The sequence below is a fragment of the Phoca vitulina genome, unplaced genomic scaffold, assembly GCF_004348235.1.
Source record: "Phoca vitulina isolate PV1807 unplaced genomic scaffold, GSC_HSeal_1.0 scaffold64, whole genome shotgun sequence".
NCBI lineage: Eukaryota > Metazoa > Chordata > Mammalia > Carnivora > Phocidae > Phoca > Phoca vitulina.
This window is the reverse complement of record NW_022589767.1, coordinates 8,954,825-8,969,267: the sequence shown is the minus strand read 5'-3', so window position 1 is coordinate 8,969,267 and position 14,443 is coordinate 8,954,825. Positions and strand designations below refer to the sequence as shown.

The 14,443-nt window shown below is 34.7% G+C and overlaps 2 protein-coding genes across 7 annotated transcripts in view; both read right to left on the bottom strand.

Moving 5' to 3' along the window:
* Positions 1 to 1,223, bottom strand: part of LOC116624161 (solute carrier organic anion transporter family member 1B3-like) — an 84,915-nt gene extending 83,692 nt beyond the window's left edge. Inside the window, exon 1 of the mRNA XM_032391833.1 lies at positions 1,141 to 1,223. The gene's annotated coding sequence lies outside the window, so the exon portion shown is untranslated. The remainder of the gene's footprint in view (positions 1 to 1,140) is intronic.
* SLCO1C1 (solute carrier organic anion transporter family member 1C1) overlaps positions 1,208 to 14,443 on the bottom strand; it is a 67,514-nt gene continuing 54,278 nt past the window's right edge. Inside the window, exons 12-17 of one of the 6 annotated variants that reach the window (XR_004297834.1) lie at positions 13,084 to 13,268; positions 10,455 to 10,519; positions 6,466 to 6,583; positions 4,716 to 4,918; positions 2,279 to 2,466; positions 1,208 to 1,289 (exon numbers count right to left, since the gene is read on the bottom strand). Coding sequence is in view for 5 of the 6 variants with exons in the window: in XM_032391825.1 (XP_032247716.1) it covers positions 2,363 to 2,466; positions 4,716 to 4,918; positions 6,466 to 6,583; positions 10,455 to 10,519; positions 13,084 to 13,268 (675 nt within the window). In the remaining variant the exon portion in view is untranslated. The other 5 variants (XM_032391826.1, XM_032391825.1, XM_032391829.1 and 2 more) reach the window with 5 other exon arrangements.

Here is a 14,443-nt window from a genome sequence, read left to right as displayed (position 1 = left end):
AAATCAATTTCTTTGGTTTATGTCCTCAATAAATTTCCAAAAGGATAAATTGAATAGGCTACATTCCCTAATTATAAATGTGATTAATCTGAAAAATAAAAGACAAATTTAAATTAAAATATCCAAACAGAGAAATTTTAATCATTTTCTTTTCAGAGCAAATAGGAATTTTGAATCAAAATGAAAATCCAGAATGTATTTGTAAACAATTGAGAAAACATCATTGGTATGGCAGCATGGCAAACCTTTTAATTATATACAAATTTTTACATTAAGAGATATTAACGTTTTCATTACTAAGCTAGAGCATATTGTTATAAACTTACAAATCAAGAATTTAGGTAAAGATTTTTTTAAACATGCCTAAAGAAAGCAGAAGGAAAGTAAGAAATAAATATTAATTAAAAATAAATAAATATTAATTAGGTAGCAGAGAAACAGAATCCAAAAGCCATTTCTTTGAGAATTCAATAAAGTAAGTCCCTGTCAAGCAAAATTCACACACACACAAAAAAACCCCAAGTATAAAACTAGGAATGAGAAAAGAATATAATCTAAGCTTACTTGCTCTAATTTTACAAAATTAAAAAATCTTTAAAGAATCTGGAAGATTTTTCTAGAAAAAAACACAAATTTTCAAAGTTGAATCAGTAAGCAGATATTTTTTAAAAAGCTACAATAACCAAACAAAACTTTTCAAAGTATTATTTCTTTAGAAGGCTAAAAACATTCTTTCAAGTGTAAAAGGAACAGATACTTCCTATGCTATAAAATCTGTTCCAGAACTTTAAAAACAAAATAGCTTTCTAGTTAATTTTATAAAACTGCATAAGCCTGATACCAGAAGCTGACATATAAGATAGCAAAAGATTTATAAAGGAGGAGGATAAAATTGTGTTTTCCTAATATACTGCATTGAAAATTACCTAGGTCCAAGACTTGTTAATAAAAAGTGGATTTAATGGCAAATAAGTCCGCCAAATAAAGATACACATCCTCTTGAAGAGATCAGCAATGCACATCATCACATTAAAGATTCTGCACTTGTGTGAGAGTTATCATTAACTCAGCATATTCCAAAATTATTCAAACATAAACACTTTTTTACATTATACTTAATATTTAAACGTGTTAATGTACCTCTAATGCTTGATTCATAGTAGGTCCTCAATATATGTTTTTATTCCTTTTTCTTTTTTCCTAATTGTGAGATTTCGTGGCTTCACCAGTAGATGGCATCGATCTTAATCATAATCATTCAGGCTTTTCCTGATAGAATGTTCACAGAGCTGATGAAACATGTTATCATTCTCAACAATGTAAAAGAAAAGGTACAGGGAACAGAAAGGAGATGAGAGTTGGGAGACATCAAGAGAAGGTAGGAAGCTCTAGGGTCTTCATTTTGCAAAAGGTGGGGAAACATGGTTTGTGTTTATTGAATGAGAAATGGAGGTATTGAGGTGACATTTGAGGAACTCAGAATAGTGACCCCACTATGTACTAATTACAGGGGATGAGAGGCATTACTCCTAATCTATCAGAGTAGACAGTCAATAGACCCTGTCCAAAGTTGATGAGTCAAGAAGTGGTATTTGCATATTATTATTTAAAGATGTGGAAGTGACCATCAGAAAAACCAACAACCCAAACTTGCTAGAAGTAATTGCCTTTGAGGAACAGAAATGAAGTTGGGGTGCAGGACTGTTACTTTTCATTTTAAATCATTCTGCATCATTTGATTTTCTTTAACCATGTGCATATTTTGGTATGTTAAAACTTTTCCAACGTAGATATCCAAAATTATTTTTAGCAAAATTAGTGGGAGATAACAATTTAGGGTATAGATTAATACAGGCATAACGTGGCTGTCCAAATCTGATAAAACTCAATGTAAATCTTGGCTCAACCAATTACTGAGACTTGTTAGCTTCGAATAAGTCACTAAAATTCTCTAAATTTCGGTTTCTTCCTCTAAAAATATCAGTAATTATACCTAACACATAAAGTTATTTTGATATTTGAAATTGAGATAATGTGTCTAAAGCACTCAGCACACATATGGAGGGTGCTTAATATTGTCATACTTACTAGTTGTTATAAAATTATTAAAAATGATTATTGTTCTCAAGGATATGTTATAGTCGCTGTATTCTATCAATCACCCTTTATGTATGACTGTATAAATCTGTAGTATGTAAGTGGAGATTTCTTAAATGCTAATGGTCACAAAAGTTCTTCTAGTTGTTTTTCAGAATTTTAGAGTGCTTGTTTTTATTACCTGCTTCAGAGGCATCACGATGTAATGGAAGAAACCAACATCAGTTTGCCCACCTCTACCTTGGCTAAGTCATTTAATCCAATTTCAGTCACTCCATTTGTAAGATGACATTGCTGGAGATTCACCTGTCTGAAACTTAGAGTGAATCAGATGCTCATTTGAGGTGCTGGTCACTCTAGAGGCCATGGCTGTGGAACAAGAGAAGAAAGTGGCCCATTGAATGTGGGGCAATTGCGGGATCCCACATGTCGGTTAAGGTCTTACCTCTAAATGTCTGGCCCTGGGGTTGAGGGAATTTTTTTGACCTTTAAAATGAAGTTTGGTTTGTTAGAAAAAAAAATTATTCATGTGCTTTCTGAGGCATAAAAAGCCTGCTTACTTCTGTCAGATGAATTTACTAATCCAAAATATCAGGGTTCCCCTTAGTAAATTCAATTCCCCACTAAATGATACCCTCATATGCCATATTACTGAGTTTAGAATATATAATTCCACTGTCAAATTAATGGCAATGCATAAAAAAAATGCTTCCTTTTCACTGGCATCCAGTACTTTTATGAAAAAAGATCAATCAACTTTCATGCCAATTTTTATTTATTTTTCAAGTTACTCAAGAGTAAATTGGATAAGATTCTGTTTAGAAATTTACTTGCAAAAAAGTTATTTTTCAGGATATTGCTACAGAAAGCTTTGAAAAATAAAGAGGATGTGGGAGACAGGATGAGGACCTTGAATTTTAATTTCATCTCTACAAAGAAAATTCTTGACAAGTGTAGTCACTCACGCACTCGGTAAGTATTTGTTGTGGGTAAGACTGATATTGAGATGACAAAAAGAATTCCTGCTCTCAAGTTAACACAGCAGCAGCAGGTCTGATGTAGGCCTGCTGGAAACAAAACACGTTGATTTTCATTCTCAAAAATAGTGCAATATGAGATAATCTTGCATCACTAACTCAAATAAAATGACAAAATTAATCTACATTTAAAGGAAATGTCCTCTGCTCTCCATCCCCAAACTTTCCATCTCCAGTTTTTTCCATTCATATTTACAGGATTGGTATATAATGGAAAAATGAAAAGACAGTAAACTATTTTGTTTGTACTATTTGAGCCTTCCACCGATGAAGACTATTGCATTTTTGAGCTGGACCTTCTTGTTGGACTTAGGCTCCTAGACACTCCTCAAACAAACTTCTTGTTGGGAGTGTCCTGATTGCGTGCTCTGTTTGTTGTAAAGGCTGCTACGAATTGTGGTACAATTTCAAGACTCCACTGGGGTGGTCTCTACCTTAAGTCGGCTTTTCTTAGGAGGCCCAAGCTCCTGTTACCCAGCTGTTGGAGGAAGAAAAATATAGTAGATAATAGAGCTAACGATGGAGGACTGCTGAACTTATCACAGCTCCTCAGAGGAGCTCCAGGAAGCCATCAGAGAGGAAATGCCCAGAAACGAAGAGCTATCTGGCAGGCTGTAGCAGTGTCAGCCCCCGGCCCAGAAGCCCTTCGACCCTGTGATGTGTGCCAGAACCACACCAGAGCACCCAAGAACCACACCAGCACTCAGCCCATCACCTCCTCATTCCTGTTACAGCACCTAAGCTTACTGTAGACTTTCAGAAATTCAACTTTCAAATGCATTTTAGGATCACATCATGTGCAATGTCTAGAGCAGCTTACATACATTAAAATATGGGCAGTATTGTATAAACAGTATTTTTTAATCCGCTGAATTTATAGAATCTATAAATTTGAGACAATGACGCATGTTAATAATAATTTTATTACTTTACCACCATGGTCACTTCAAGTGTCACACACAATGTACATATAATGGATGGTAGAAGAGCTAATAATCCAAAATTTGAATCCTCCAAGATCATTTGCCACTGTACATTTCTGTATCAATTATTGTAGTCCATACGAAAGGAAGAGTGTAAAATGAAATCTTTCTCCACATATTCTGGCTCTATCCCAACATCTTCATTAAGGTCATATTTGAAGGAGGACAAGATATAATTTAATTTTTTAACAGGACTCTCTTCCCCTTGACAAGTATTTTAGTTTAGAAATTACTTTATATATAGCCATTAGACTATTAGAACAATTGTTCTAGGAATACAGCTAATATATCAATGGGCACAAGGCAAAATTAGGCAGAATGAGTAAATAATATAAGGAATTTGTATAAATAATATAAGGAAGATTTAAAAGGTTTGGATTAACTTCATTATCCACATTTTCTGTAATATGTTTAATTATATTTGTTATTAGGTACATTATCTAATACCTAGGGTCAAAAACAAAGACATTTTTTTTGAAAGGAGAAAAAAAAGACACATTTAAAACCCCTTTGATTAAAATCTATTTGTTTGCACGATTTCCAGAAATTAGAAAACATGGCTTCAAGTCATCATTTTTCTAAAGCTGTGTTTCCTTGCCTGGCCAGTAGTTGGGTTGTAGCAAATGATCACTTGTAGTACAATTTTCCTTCCTGATTCTTGTAGACACCATTGTTCCTTCTGTCTTGGTTCTGAAGCTTCTATGTTTTGAAACACAATTTTTCTTTAAAGTGAAAAGTACTGCAATACTTAGGAAAATGGACACTGTGCCCAGCATCACAGTTAGTCCCAGATATATGTGTCTAAAAGAAGAGAGAAACTCAGTCATAATTATTGCAACTATCCAACTCTAAAATGGGAAAGGAAGGTAATAGTATCATTCCATAAATAGCAATACCAAGAAAATCAATCTGTCAATGAAACCATCACGAGGATGTTTTTTCTTAAGAATGCAAATTCAGTGGCTATAAAAGACCTTCTATGAACATCTGGCAGACTACTGAAGGCAGTATGCTAATATAAAGCGACCTCTTAGTGGTGCCATAATTTTTAGTTACTACTAATTACATAATCAGTTCCATCCTCTCTGTAAATTATTCCCTTAGACCAGATGACCATATGCCTATTTGCCCAGAACAGTCCTAGCTTATGCTGGTGTTATCCCAGTGTACTTTTTAATAGTACCCCTTTTCACTCTCAAAAGTGTCCATGTTGAATGATAAATTATGTGGTTACCCTATCCTTGAAACTTGCCCAAATGCATGTCTACAAAAAAACTGCAAGAAGCAATGTTAAGGGAGACTCAGCGCTCTTAGTAGAGCAGAATGACTTAAGAATTAACCAAAGGTTTAAATCACTTTCTTAATGAGAAGCCTTTAGTTCTTAATTCTATCATAAAACAGGAAGGTATGGAAGGACAGGATGAATGATTTATTCTGGTCACCTTGTATACATACTCAGTCTCTGATTGAAATACATTGTCTTTACATTAAAGTAAATGCCGCCTTAGCAAATGGAGCAAAGCATAAATTCTACTCATAGGTCAAGTCCCTTTCAAAGACCAAAATAAATTTCTCACATAACATCAAAGCTTATTAAATCAAACAAACTTATTTGAGATGGTTGGCTCAATTCACATCCAACTTCCAACTTACACAGTTCAGTACCAAGCTTATTCCTCCAGAAAATGCTCAGATTGTAGGAAAAAAAAAAAAAAATCCTTCCTGCTTTTAAGCCATTGAAGCATTGCTTTAAGCAATAAGGGGACTAAATGTTTGATGAAATGAACTGAATGATGCCATAGTGAAAAAGCCATGCCCCTCAGCCCCATACACACTCATACACACAGAAAAAGCCTTTTACTTTTATGCATCTCAAGTACTGGAATAATTGAACATCAGTTTGGCAATAAAAGCTGGACAGATTTAGAGCCAAATCCAATCCTTGCCCAGGGGGATTATATCTGACGTAAATGGGACAGTTTGGCTCAGTTTGAAAAAGAATAGAATTAAACCCAAAATGTGACCTAAATTCAAATGCTTCGGAGCTTCAGAGAATTACCCACTTGTGTGCATAAACTTGCAAAATTCTACTGTATTCTGGAATCTTTTGTGAATTTTATTTAAAAAATGATTACTCATTTAAAATAGGAGTTAAGATTAGGAACGGGGAAAAACTGAAAGATCTAGCCAAATACATAATAATAAAATTATTCTATAAAATAGAACTCATTTCTTGGTTAGATGATCCTTTTGCAGTGAAACTCCATGAGGAATGATTACTGCCCATTTCATTGTGCAAATCTGTAACGTTGTAGCAGGGAGATGCAGGAACGAGTTTGATACGGTACCTGAAAGCATTTGAATCATATAATCTGCAGGAGCCTCTACGTCCACATCTTTTAAATCCCCATTTGAGGCATGAAGTGTCAATCAAAATTCCAAAATACACGGGAGCTGGGATTCCTGCTGTGAGAAAAACAAACAATTGCTGCTAAAAATATATACCCATCTTTTTGATTATCCTATAATGAATGAGTCTCTGGAACCACCTACTTTCAAACTAAAAACAAACTGCTTTGGGGAAAACAGGTACCTGTAGAAGACCAGAATACGCTACCTCATTGTATTTCTCTGGCATAAACGTTATTTTGAGAAACAAGGCACAGAAGAAGCTGTGAAGACAGAGCCTAAGTTTCCTTTTTGTAAGGGAAACTAAGATTTATAACAGAGGTCTTCATTTGTAAGGGTGTCTACCTCTCTGTACCAAGAGAAGGATTCCTAATCCCAAGAGGCTTTTATCAAAGGAGAAGGCACCCACCTAAATCTCCATAACAAATCTAACCCTTATTTACCTTACTTTTCCTGGTCACCTTCCCATTACTTAAGAATGAGTTTTACTTATTTTATGCTGTTATCACTTTTTTATTGTGCTGAAAATACTGACTTCTAATGATATTGACATAATCTCTTATTTGCTTTATTTTAAAATACGTAATAGTTTCAACATAACTATACCAATGTTAGTATTGAAGATAAGACTACACAATGCAGTGAAGTTATGTGGCTTTGGTAATGATTCTGCCCTTTTAAATCTGTTTTTCTTTGTGGGTATGCCTCTTATATGATATATAGCTAATTTCAGTTTGTTTCAAGAACGTCTTAGTTTCTTTTCATTGTTTTTTTTTTTTTTTAAGATTTTATTTATTTATTTGACAGAGAGAGAGGGAATACAAGCAGGGAGAGTGGGAGAGGGAGAAGCAGAACTCCTGCTGAGCAGGGCCCCTGGGATCATGACCCCAGCCGAAGGCAGACACTTAACAACTGAGCCACCCAGGTGCCCCATATTGTTTTTTAATTACATAAAAACTGCATGATTTCAGTTTTTTAAAAATATTTATTTATTTATTTAAAAGAGAGAGAGAGAGAGAGAGAGAGAGTGAGCTCCTGAGCGTTGGGGGGGGGGGGGGGAGGGGTGGCAGAGAGAGAGAGGAAGAGAATCTCAAGCACCCTCTCCACTGAGTGCAGAGTCTGACACGGGGCTCAATCCCAGGACCCTGAGATCAAGACCTGAAAAAACTTTGCATGATTTCAAATTAAAAATTAAATCAGAGTTACATTTACAAACTCTACTTTCCATTCTGTCTTCTCTTACTTTTTTCCTTCCTTCCCTTATACGTAACCACCACCACCACCATCATCACTCACCACCACCACTACCATCATCATCATCTTTTTAGTTTATACTTCCATTGTTTCTTTTTTAAAATGTTAGCAAATACCTTTGCATACGTGTATAATATTTCTACCTTTCCATACTTCTTACACCAAATGCATCATAGTATGAACATCGTTCTACATTTTACTTCACTTCACTTAAGGGTATAGTCTTGAGATCCCTTGGTAATATAGACTATTGCATCCCTCCAAAATTCATATGCTGAAGCCCTAGCCCTAATATAACTGCACTTGGAGATAGAGTTATTAAGGAGATAAAGGTTAAGTGAAGTCATAAAGGACTTTAATTTGCTAGGACTGGTGTCCTAATCAGAAGAGGAAAAGATACCAAAACTCTGTCCCTCTCCATATGTACACAGGGGAAATCCTTGTGAGGACACAGTGAGAGGGCAGCTGTCTACAAACCAGGAAAAATGGTCTCAGGGTTCTCACCAGATAACAGGGCTGTTGGTACCTTGATCTTGGACTTCCCAGCCTTCAGAAATGTGAGAAAATAAATTTCCTATGTTTAAGTCCTTCAGTCTGTGGTATTTTGTTATGGCAGCCAGAGCTGACTAATAAACTTGTGAACATTAGAGGGAGATTTTTCCCCATTCATCCTTACAGCTGCATAGGAATCCATTATGTGGGTTCACTATAGTTTATTCAAATATGTCATATTGATGGACAACTAGACTGTTTACAGTCTTGCTATTATACATAATGCCACAGTAATTAGACATCCATAAAATTTTACTTATTTCATAGTTTTGCTAGCAAGTTTTTGGTATTAATTTTTAGAAGTGAGATTGCTAGGTCAAAAAATAAATCTAATCTTAGTTTTGTTAGTTACTGCCACATAACTCTCCATTGAGGGCTGAGACCATTGAGAAATTTTCTCAACAGCAGTGTGTAAGCATATCTATTTTTCCATACATTGCAAACAACATTTGGTAATTTGCAAATCTGATAAGCAAAAAAAATTCTCTCAGTATAATTTTAATTTGTGCTCTCCTTACTATGAGAGAGTTTGACCATCTTTTCATATATCAAGAGGCATTTACATTTTTTTTCCATGAGATGGCTGTTCATACCTGTTACCCATTTTTCCATTTGGGTGTTGGTCTTTTTGTTCTCAATACTTACGGGCTCTCTTTATAACAGGGATATTATAAATAGTCTTTGCATAAATTGCAAAAAATAATTGTTCTCAGTTTATCATTTGCCTTTTGACTTTGCTTAAGATATTTTTGCCATTTTCAAGTATATTTTTAGTTTTATGGAATCAATTTTATGAATCATTTCTTTTTTAATACCTTATTTTCTTATTTTTTAAATAGGTTCCATGCCCAGCATGGGGCTTGAACTCACAACCTGGAGGTCAAGAGTCATGTGTTCTACTGACTGAACCAGCCAGGGGCCCCAGTGAAACATTTCTTTTACTTGAAGTCTTTTTCTAGTGTAGGTTATATCTTTATCTCCAAAAGGAGGTAGATATAGGAACCAATTCCAGCCAGAGATATACTTCAGGCTCAATAATCTGACATTTTTCTAAGTAATCTCTGTTTTCACATTGTAGAATTAGAGCCAGCCATAATGGGATAAACTTCCATATTTGCTGCTTCCCCAATTTCATCAGGATTATACTGTATCTTCGTATATACCCATTTTATATCAAGATCTATTTATTTTCAGATTTTTTTTAAAGATCTGAGTTCGTTTTTCTCCCCGGCAGTTCTTTTCTGTTAAACTACGGAGGAACATTTGTGATTGTTTTGCTTTATTCCTTAGAATATAAACTTTGTAGGAACAGAAAACTTATCTGTCCATTAACTCTATTTTCTATGGGTTCTAACTAATGCATATTGAAAAATCTATTAGTCAGAAAAAAACATTCCAATTACATTTAAAAAATTGTCAACTCATAGCCATACTGTTTTGATTGTATGAATGAACTGATCTTTCTACCAAATGATATATCCCAGCATTGAGAGTAGCTCAAAAGAATTCCTTCCATTTTAACAACTGAAGAAATTATATTAAGGCTTCAGCCTTTCTTACTGATTTCATTTCTTGCTTTCCTCTCAGAGGGCTCTTCCATAACAAGAATAAACTTTTTTTTTTTAAAGAGTTTATTTATTTATTTATTTGAGAGAGAGAGAGAGAGAAACAGCATGAGAGGGGATAGGGTCAGAGGGAGAAGCAGGCTCCCCGCCGAGCCGGGAGCCCGATGTGGGACTCGATCCCAGGACTCCGGGATCATGACCTGAGTCGAAGGCAGTCGCTTAACCAACTGAGCGACCCAGGCACCCAAGAATAAACTTTTTGACAATAGACCAGTGCTGGAAGAGACAAGACTGTCAGACAAAAAAATGTCACTATTCTCACAAAATCACTTCATAATATCACAGGCCCAGCATTGGCTCTCAATTTCTAGAACAAAGGAAGGGAGAAGTTGAGAGTGGGAGGGAGGGAATAAAGAAATGAAGGGAGGAAGAAAAAAAATAGGGACCTAACCACCTATATTATTTAGTTATGCATGATAATTCTGTAAAAATACTTAGAAAAGTATTCAAAACACATTTGTCATGGCTACCATAATTAAAACATAGATTATACTTACCAAGAACTCTTATTGCTAAGGTGTAGATACCCAGGGCGAAAGACTTAAATTGTGGCTTAATGCACCTAAAAACAACAAAAGCACTATAAAGAGAATATAGTCCATTAAAGCAAATAGTAATGTTAGTGATAATCTGCTTATCACATATGAAATGTTAGGATTCAAGTAGCGTTTATGGAAAACCCATAGTGTCCTAGCATAGGGAGGGCAAATTATGTAAATCCATGTGCTATTAGATGCAATGCATCAAAGAGTTTATAGTTAATATTTCCAAAATGTAAATCACCTCTACAGGATATATTCAGATGGTATTGGATAAAGTAAAGTTGTAAGTTTAATTGGCAAAACAACAAAGATTCACAGAAAAAAAATTCTAAGAAATTTGAGGCAACAATAAGGGATCAATAAACTATAACTAATTTTTGTGGCTCTTGGTCTAAAAGCACAGGACCATGTTGATCCGAGTTGATACAATTATAATTGCTGTGGCATGCTAAGTGTTTCTGCTAAATAGTGGGGACCTGAATCTAGCAGCCAAGTGCAAGAATACCTAAAATAACAAGGGCATCCTTAATATGACTGTATAGTTTTAACTAAGTGGCCTGTCGATTTTAATGGTAATAATCATGATCATATTATAATAACTATTGAGTGTTAACCACGGTACTAATTTCTTCATGTGTATAATATCATTTAATCTCTACTTTAAAAGAGGCAAAAATCACAACTTTTCTCCTTCAATCTAAGGACATCTCCTTCTGACATCAAAACACAGCATGGTTCATTTGAAGGGCTGGTGGTGAAGATAATTCTTCATCTAGGACCCTGAATAAGCACTTGGCCCAGGCGACTACTCGACCCAGTATAAGATGTGGAAGAAATAGACACCCATGAAGAACAATCCTGGTTTGAGAACTCTGGTGCAATGCTCTCCGTATCATATTCCCATTTGAAAACATAATATCTCATGTTTTCCTTAAGCCCTTTTGTGGATGTTAGGTCCTATTTTCTGTTTATTTTTCCTAATCATTTTCCATAATATACTATGGGAAACCATAGATGTATAGAATACTTTTGATTAGTTTCATTTTAGAATAATGTGATATTCATCCTTCAATATATGAATTAATTTAAAAATCACCTAATCATCTCATAAAAGATTAGTTTCCAATAAAATTTGACTTTTTAGGTTTAATAATTTTACTAAAATTTGTAATATTTTTAGATTATTTTATCAATTGTATAATAGTAATATTTGCATGGTTAATCCCATTAGGAAGAAAATTTTATCACTGACAATACTAGTTACAAAACTACTATTTTAAAATTTGAATATATGTGCTTTTTTATAGAGATCTATGATAGGAGAGTCAATAAAAAATGTTCAAACATAAATTATATTACAATAGAAGAGAAGCCTACAGGGAAGTTGAATTAAGATATAAGCACAAGAAGAAAAAAATATGTAACATACTTACTGTAAAAGGCTTTTTGTGTAATTTTCAATTAGGTGATATTGGTTATCTAATCTGTTTCCTAAATTCTCACTGATTACATTTAAGAGTGATCTACATTTAAAATTATTATATTTTTAAATGTAAATATTTATAATATACTGGAAATCAATGCTTACTTACTATAAAACTTAAGATAAATTTTTAGATGTCCACTTAACAATATGCCAAAGGGGTACACAGTTTTAAAAATTCTTTTAGAGTTTTATAAGTAAAAACACTTGGAATCATTAACATATATTCATGGATTAGAGAACTCAATTGATTCAAAAGTTATGAACAAACCCCCCCACACCCATACATATAGATAATTCTAGTCAGAACAAGAAAAATAACCTACATAATAAAATAATAAATGTGAAGCATTGTGATATTAGATGAGTCTTTAAGCTATCTTAAAATTTTATCACTAATAATTCAGTGAAACCATGCTTAATCTAAAACACAATTAGCCTAGGGGCACCTGGCTGGCTCAGTTGGTAGAGCATGTGACTCTTGATCTTGGGGTTGTAAGTTTGAGCCCCACGTTGGGTGTAGAGACTACTTAAAAAAAATTTTTTTTTTTAAAGATTTTTATTTATTTATTTGACAGAGAGAGACACAGCGAGAGAGGGAACACAAGCAGGGGGAGCAGGAGAGGGAGAAGCAGGCTTCCTGCGGAGCAGGGAGCCCAATGTGGGGCTCGATCCCAGGACCTGGGATCATGACCTGAGCCAAAGGCAGACATTTAACAACTGAGCCACCCAGGTGCCCCAGAGCTACTTAAAATTAAAATCTTAAAAAATAATAAAAAACACATTTAGTCTCCACTGGATAGTATTATCACCATAATTAGAAATAGCATATTGTATTTTTTGAGGGGCTATAGTGTGATACAGGCTCTCTAGACCAATGATTTACAAAAAGATTTTAACTAGAAAAACTTCTATTCAACCATATTTTTGCATAAAAACCCAAAAATGGGAAGAGTATAAAACTAGAACAAGGACATGGGTCAAGTTCCCTGAGAGAGCTATAAGGAATCACAATTCTCTAGAACAGAATTTGAAATCAATGTTCTAAATGATTATAATATGTCTTGTATTAAAACTGGGGCAGGGAGGATCGGTGCTCACCTCAGAAGCAGTACGTATCCAGGTATGCCGCCTAGAGATAAAGTATAGGATGTGATGACTGAAATGACAAGGAAATACAGAAACATTTTGGGACATCCATTATCTTTCTGACACCTGCCCACCATGCCTGAGGAATTTCCTGACTTTGAGGCTGCAATCCCCACACAGGTACAGTTATAAAATATCTGTAACACAAAAGAAAAAATTCCAATTATTGAGGTAACATCTAAATACAACTGAAAATACGTATTTGTTTAAATAGACTTTACAATATAGTATACATGCATCATATAAACAATAAGGTAAATATTCTTTTATTTCTCTGTGTTAAGGTATAGTGAGCAAAGTGAAATCTATACAGATAACATTTTTTTTTTAATCCAAACAGCAGATGGTCAAACTACCGACCCTACCAAACAATCTCCCAGTAAATCCTAGTAAATCCAAACATACCTTATCTCCTTCTCTGCCATTTCCAAGCTTAAGCCACCATTATTTCTTGCCTTGGTTATTGCTGTCATCTCTTTATGCTCAACTTATTTCCACTCTTATCCAGCTATCATTTGTTACCCACACAGTAACCAAAGTGAGCCTTTAAAAATGGCAGTTACTATTCTCAGCCTTCCAATAGCTTCTTATTATGCTTATACAAAATCCAAAATCCTTATAGAGGCTTACACACTATGATGGAACTCCTGGATCCCCCTCTGATCTCACGGCTCAATCATCTTCCCCCTCTCCCTCTGCTTCAGTAGCACACGTGGGTTTCCACTGTGCCCTTGCCAACCCTCAAACATGGTAAGTTTACCCATGCCTTATAGCCTAGCTGTTTTCTCTGCTGGGTAGCTCTTCTAGATAGCTGTAAGGCTGGTGCACACACCTCAGGTCTCTGTTCAGTTCGTTAAAGAGGGTTCCATGATGATCCATTCAAAAAAATACCCCCATCTCTCCATCCTTTATTCTAACTTACCTTTTCCTTACAGTGCTTATCATTACCCATTAGAGTATTATATAATCATTTGTTTTTAAACTATACATCCCCACTAGAATGAAACTTCTGGCAGAAACTGTCTGCTTTCTCATCATTGTACATGTAGAGCCTAAAGTGGGTCCTCTTTTTAGGCACTCAATAAAAATTTGTTAAATAAATGGGCATAATTTGAGGATATGACTTTTTAATGGTAACTAGGAAAAAAACCCTGAATAATAAACCTCAACTAAATCTTGGACAGAGAGGCAAATTTTATAATCCTTCATTAGTTTATTTTTGTAAATATCACAAAAGAGTTTGTGACTTTTTAGTTAAACAGTGAAATGAAGCTGGCATTTCCTTTCCAAGGAGCAATGTTGATTTTTTTTT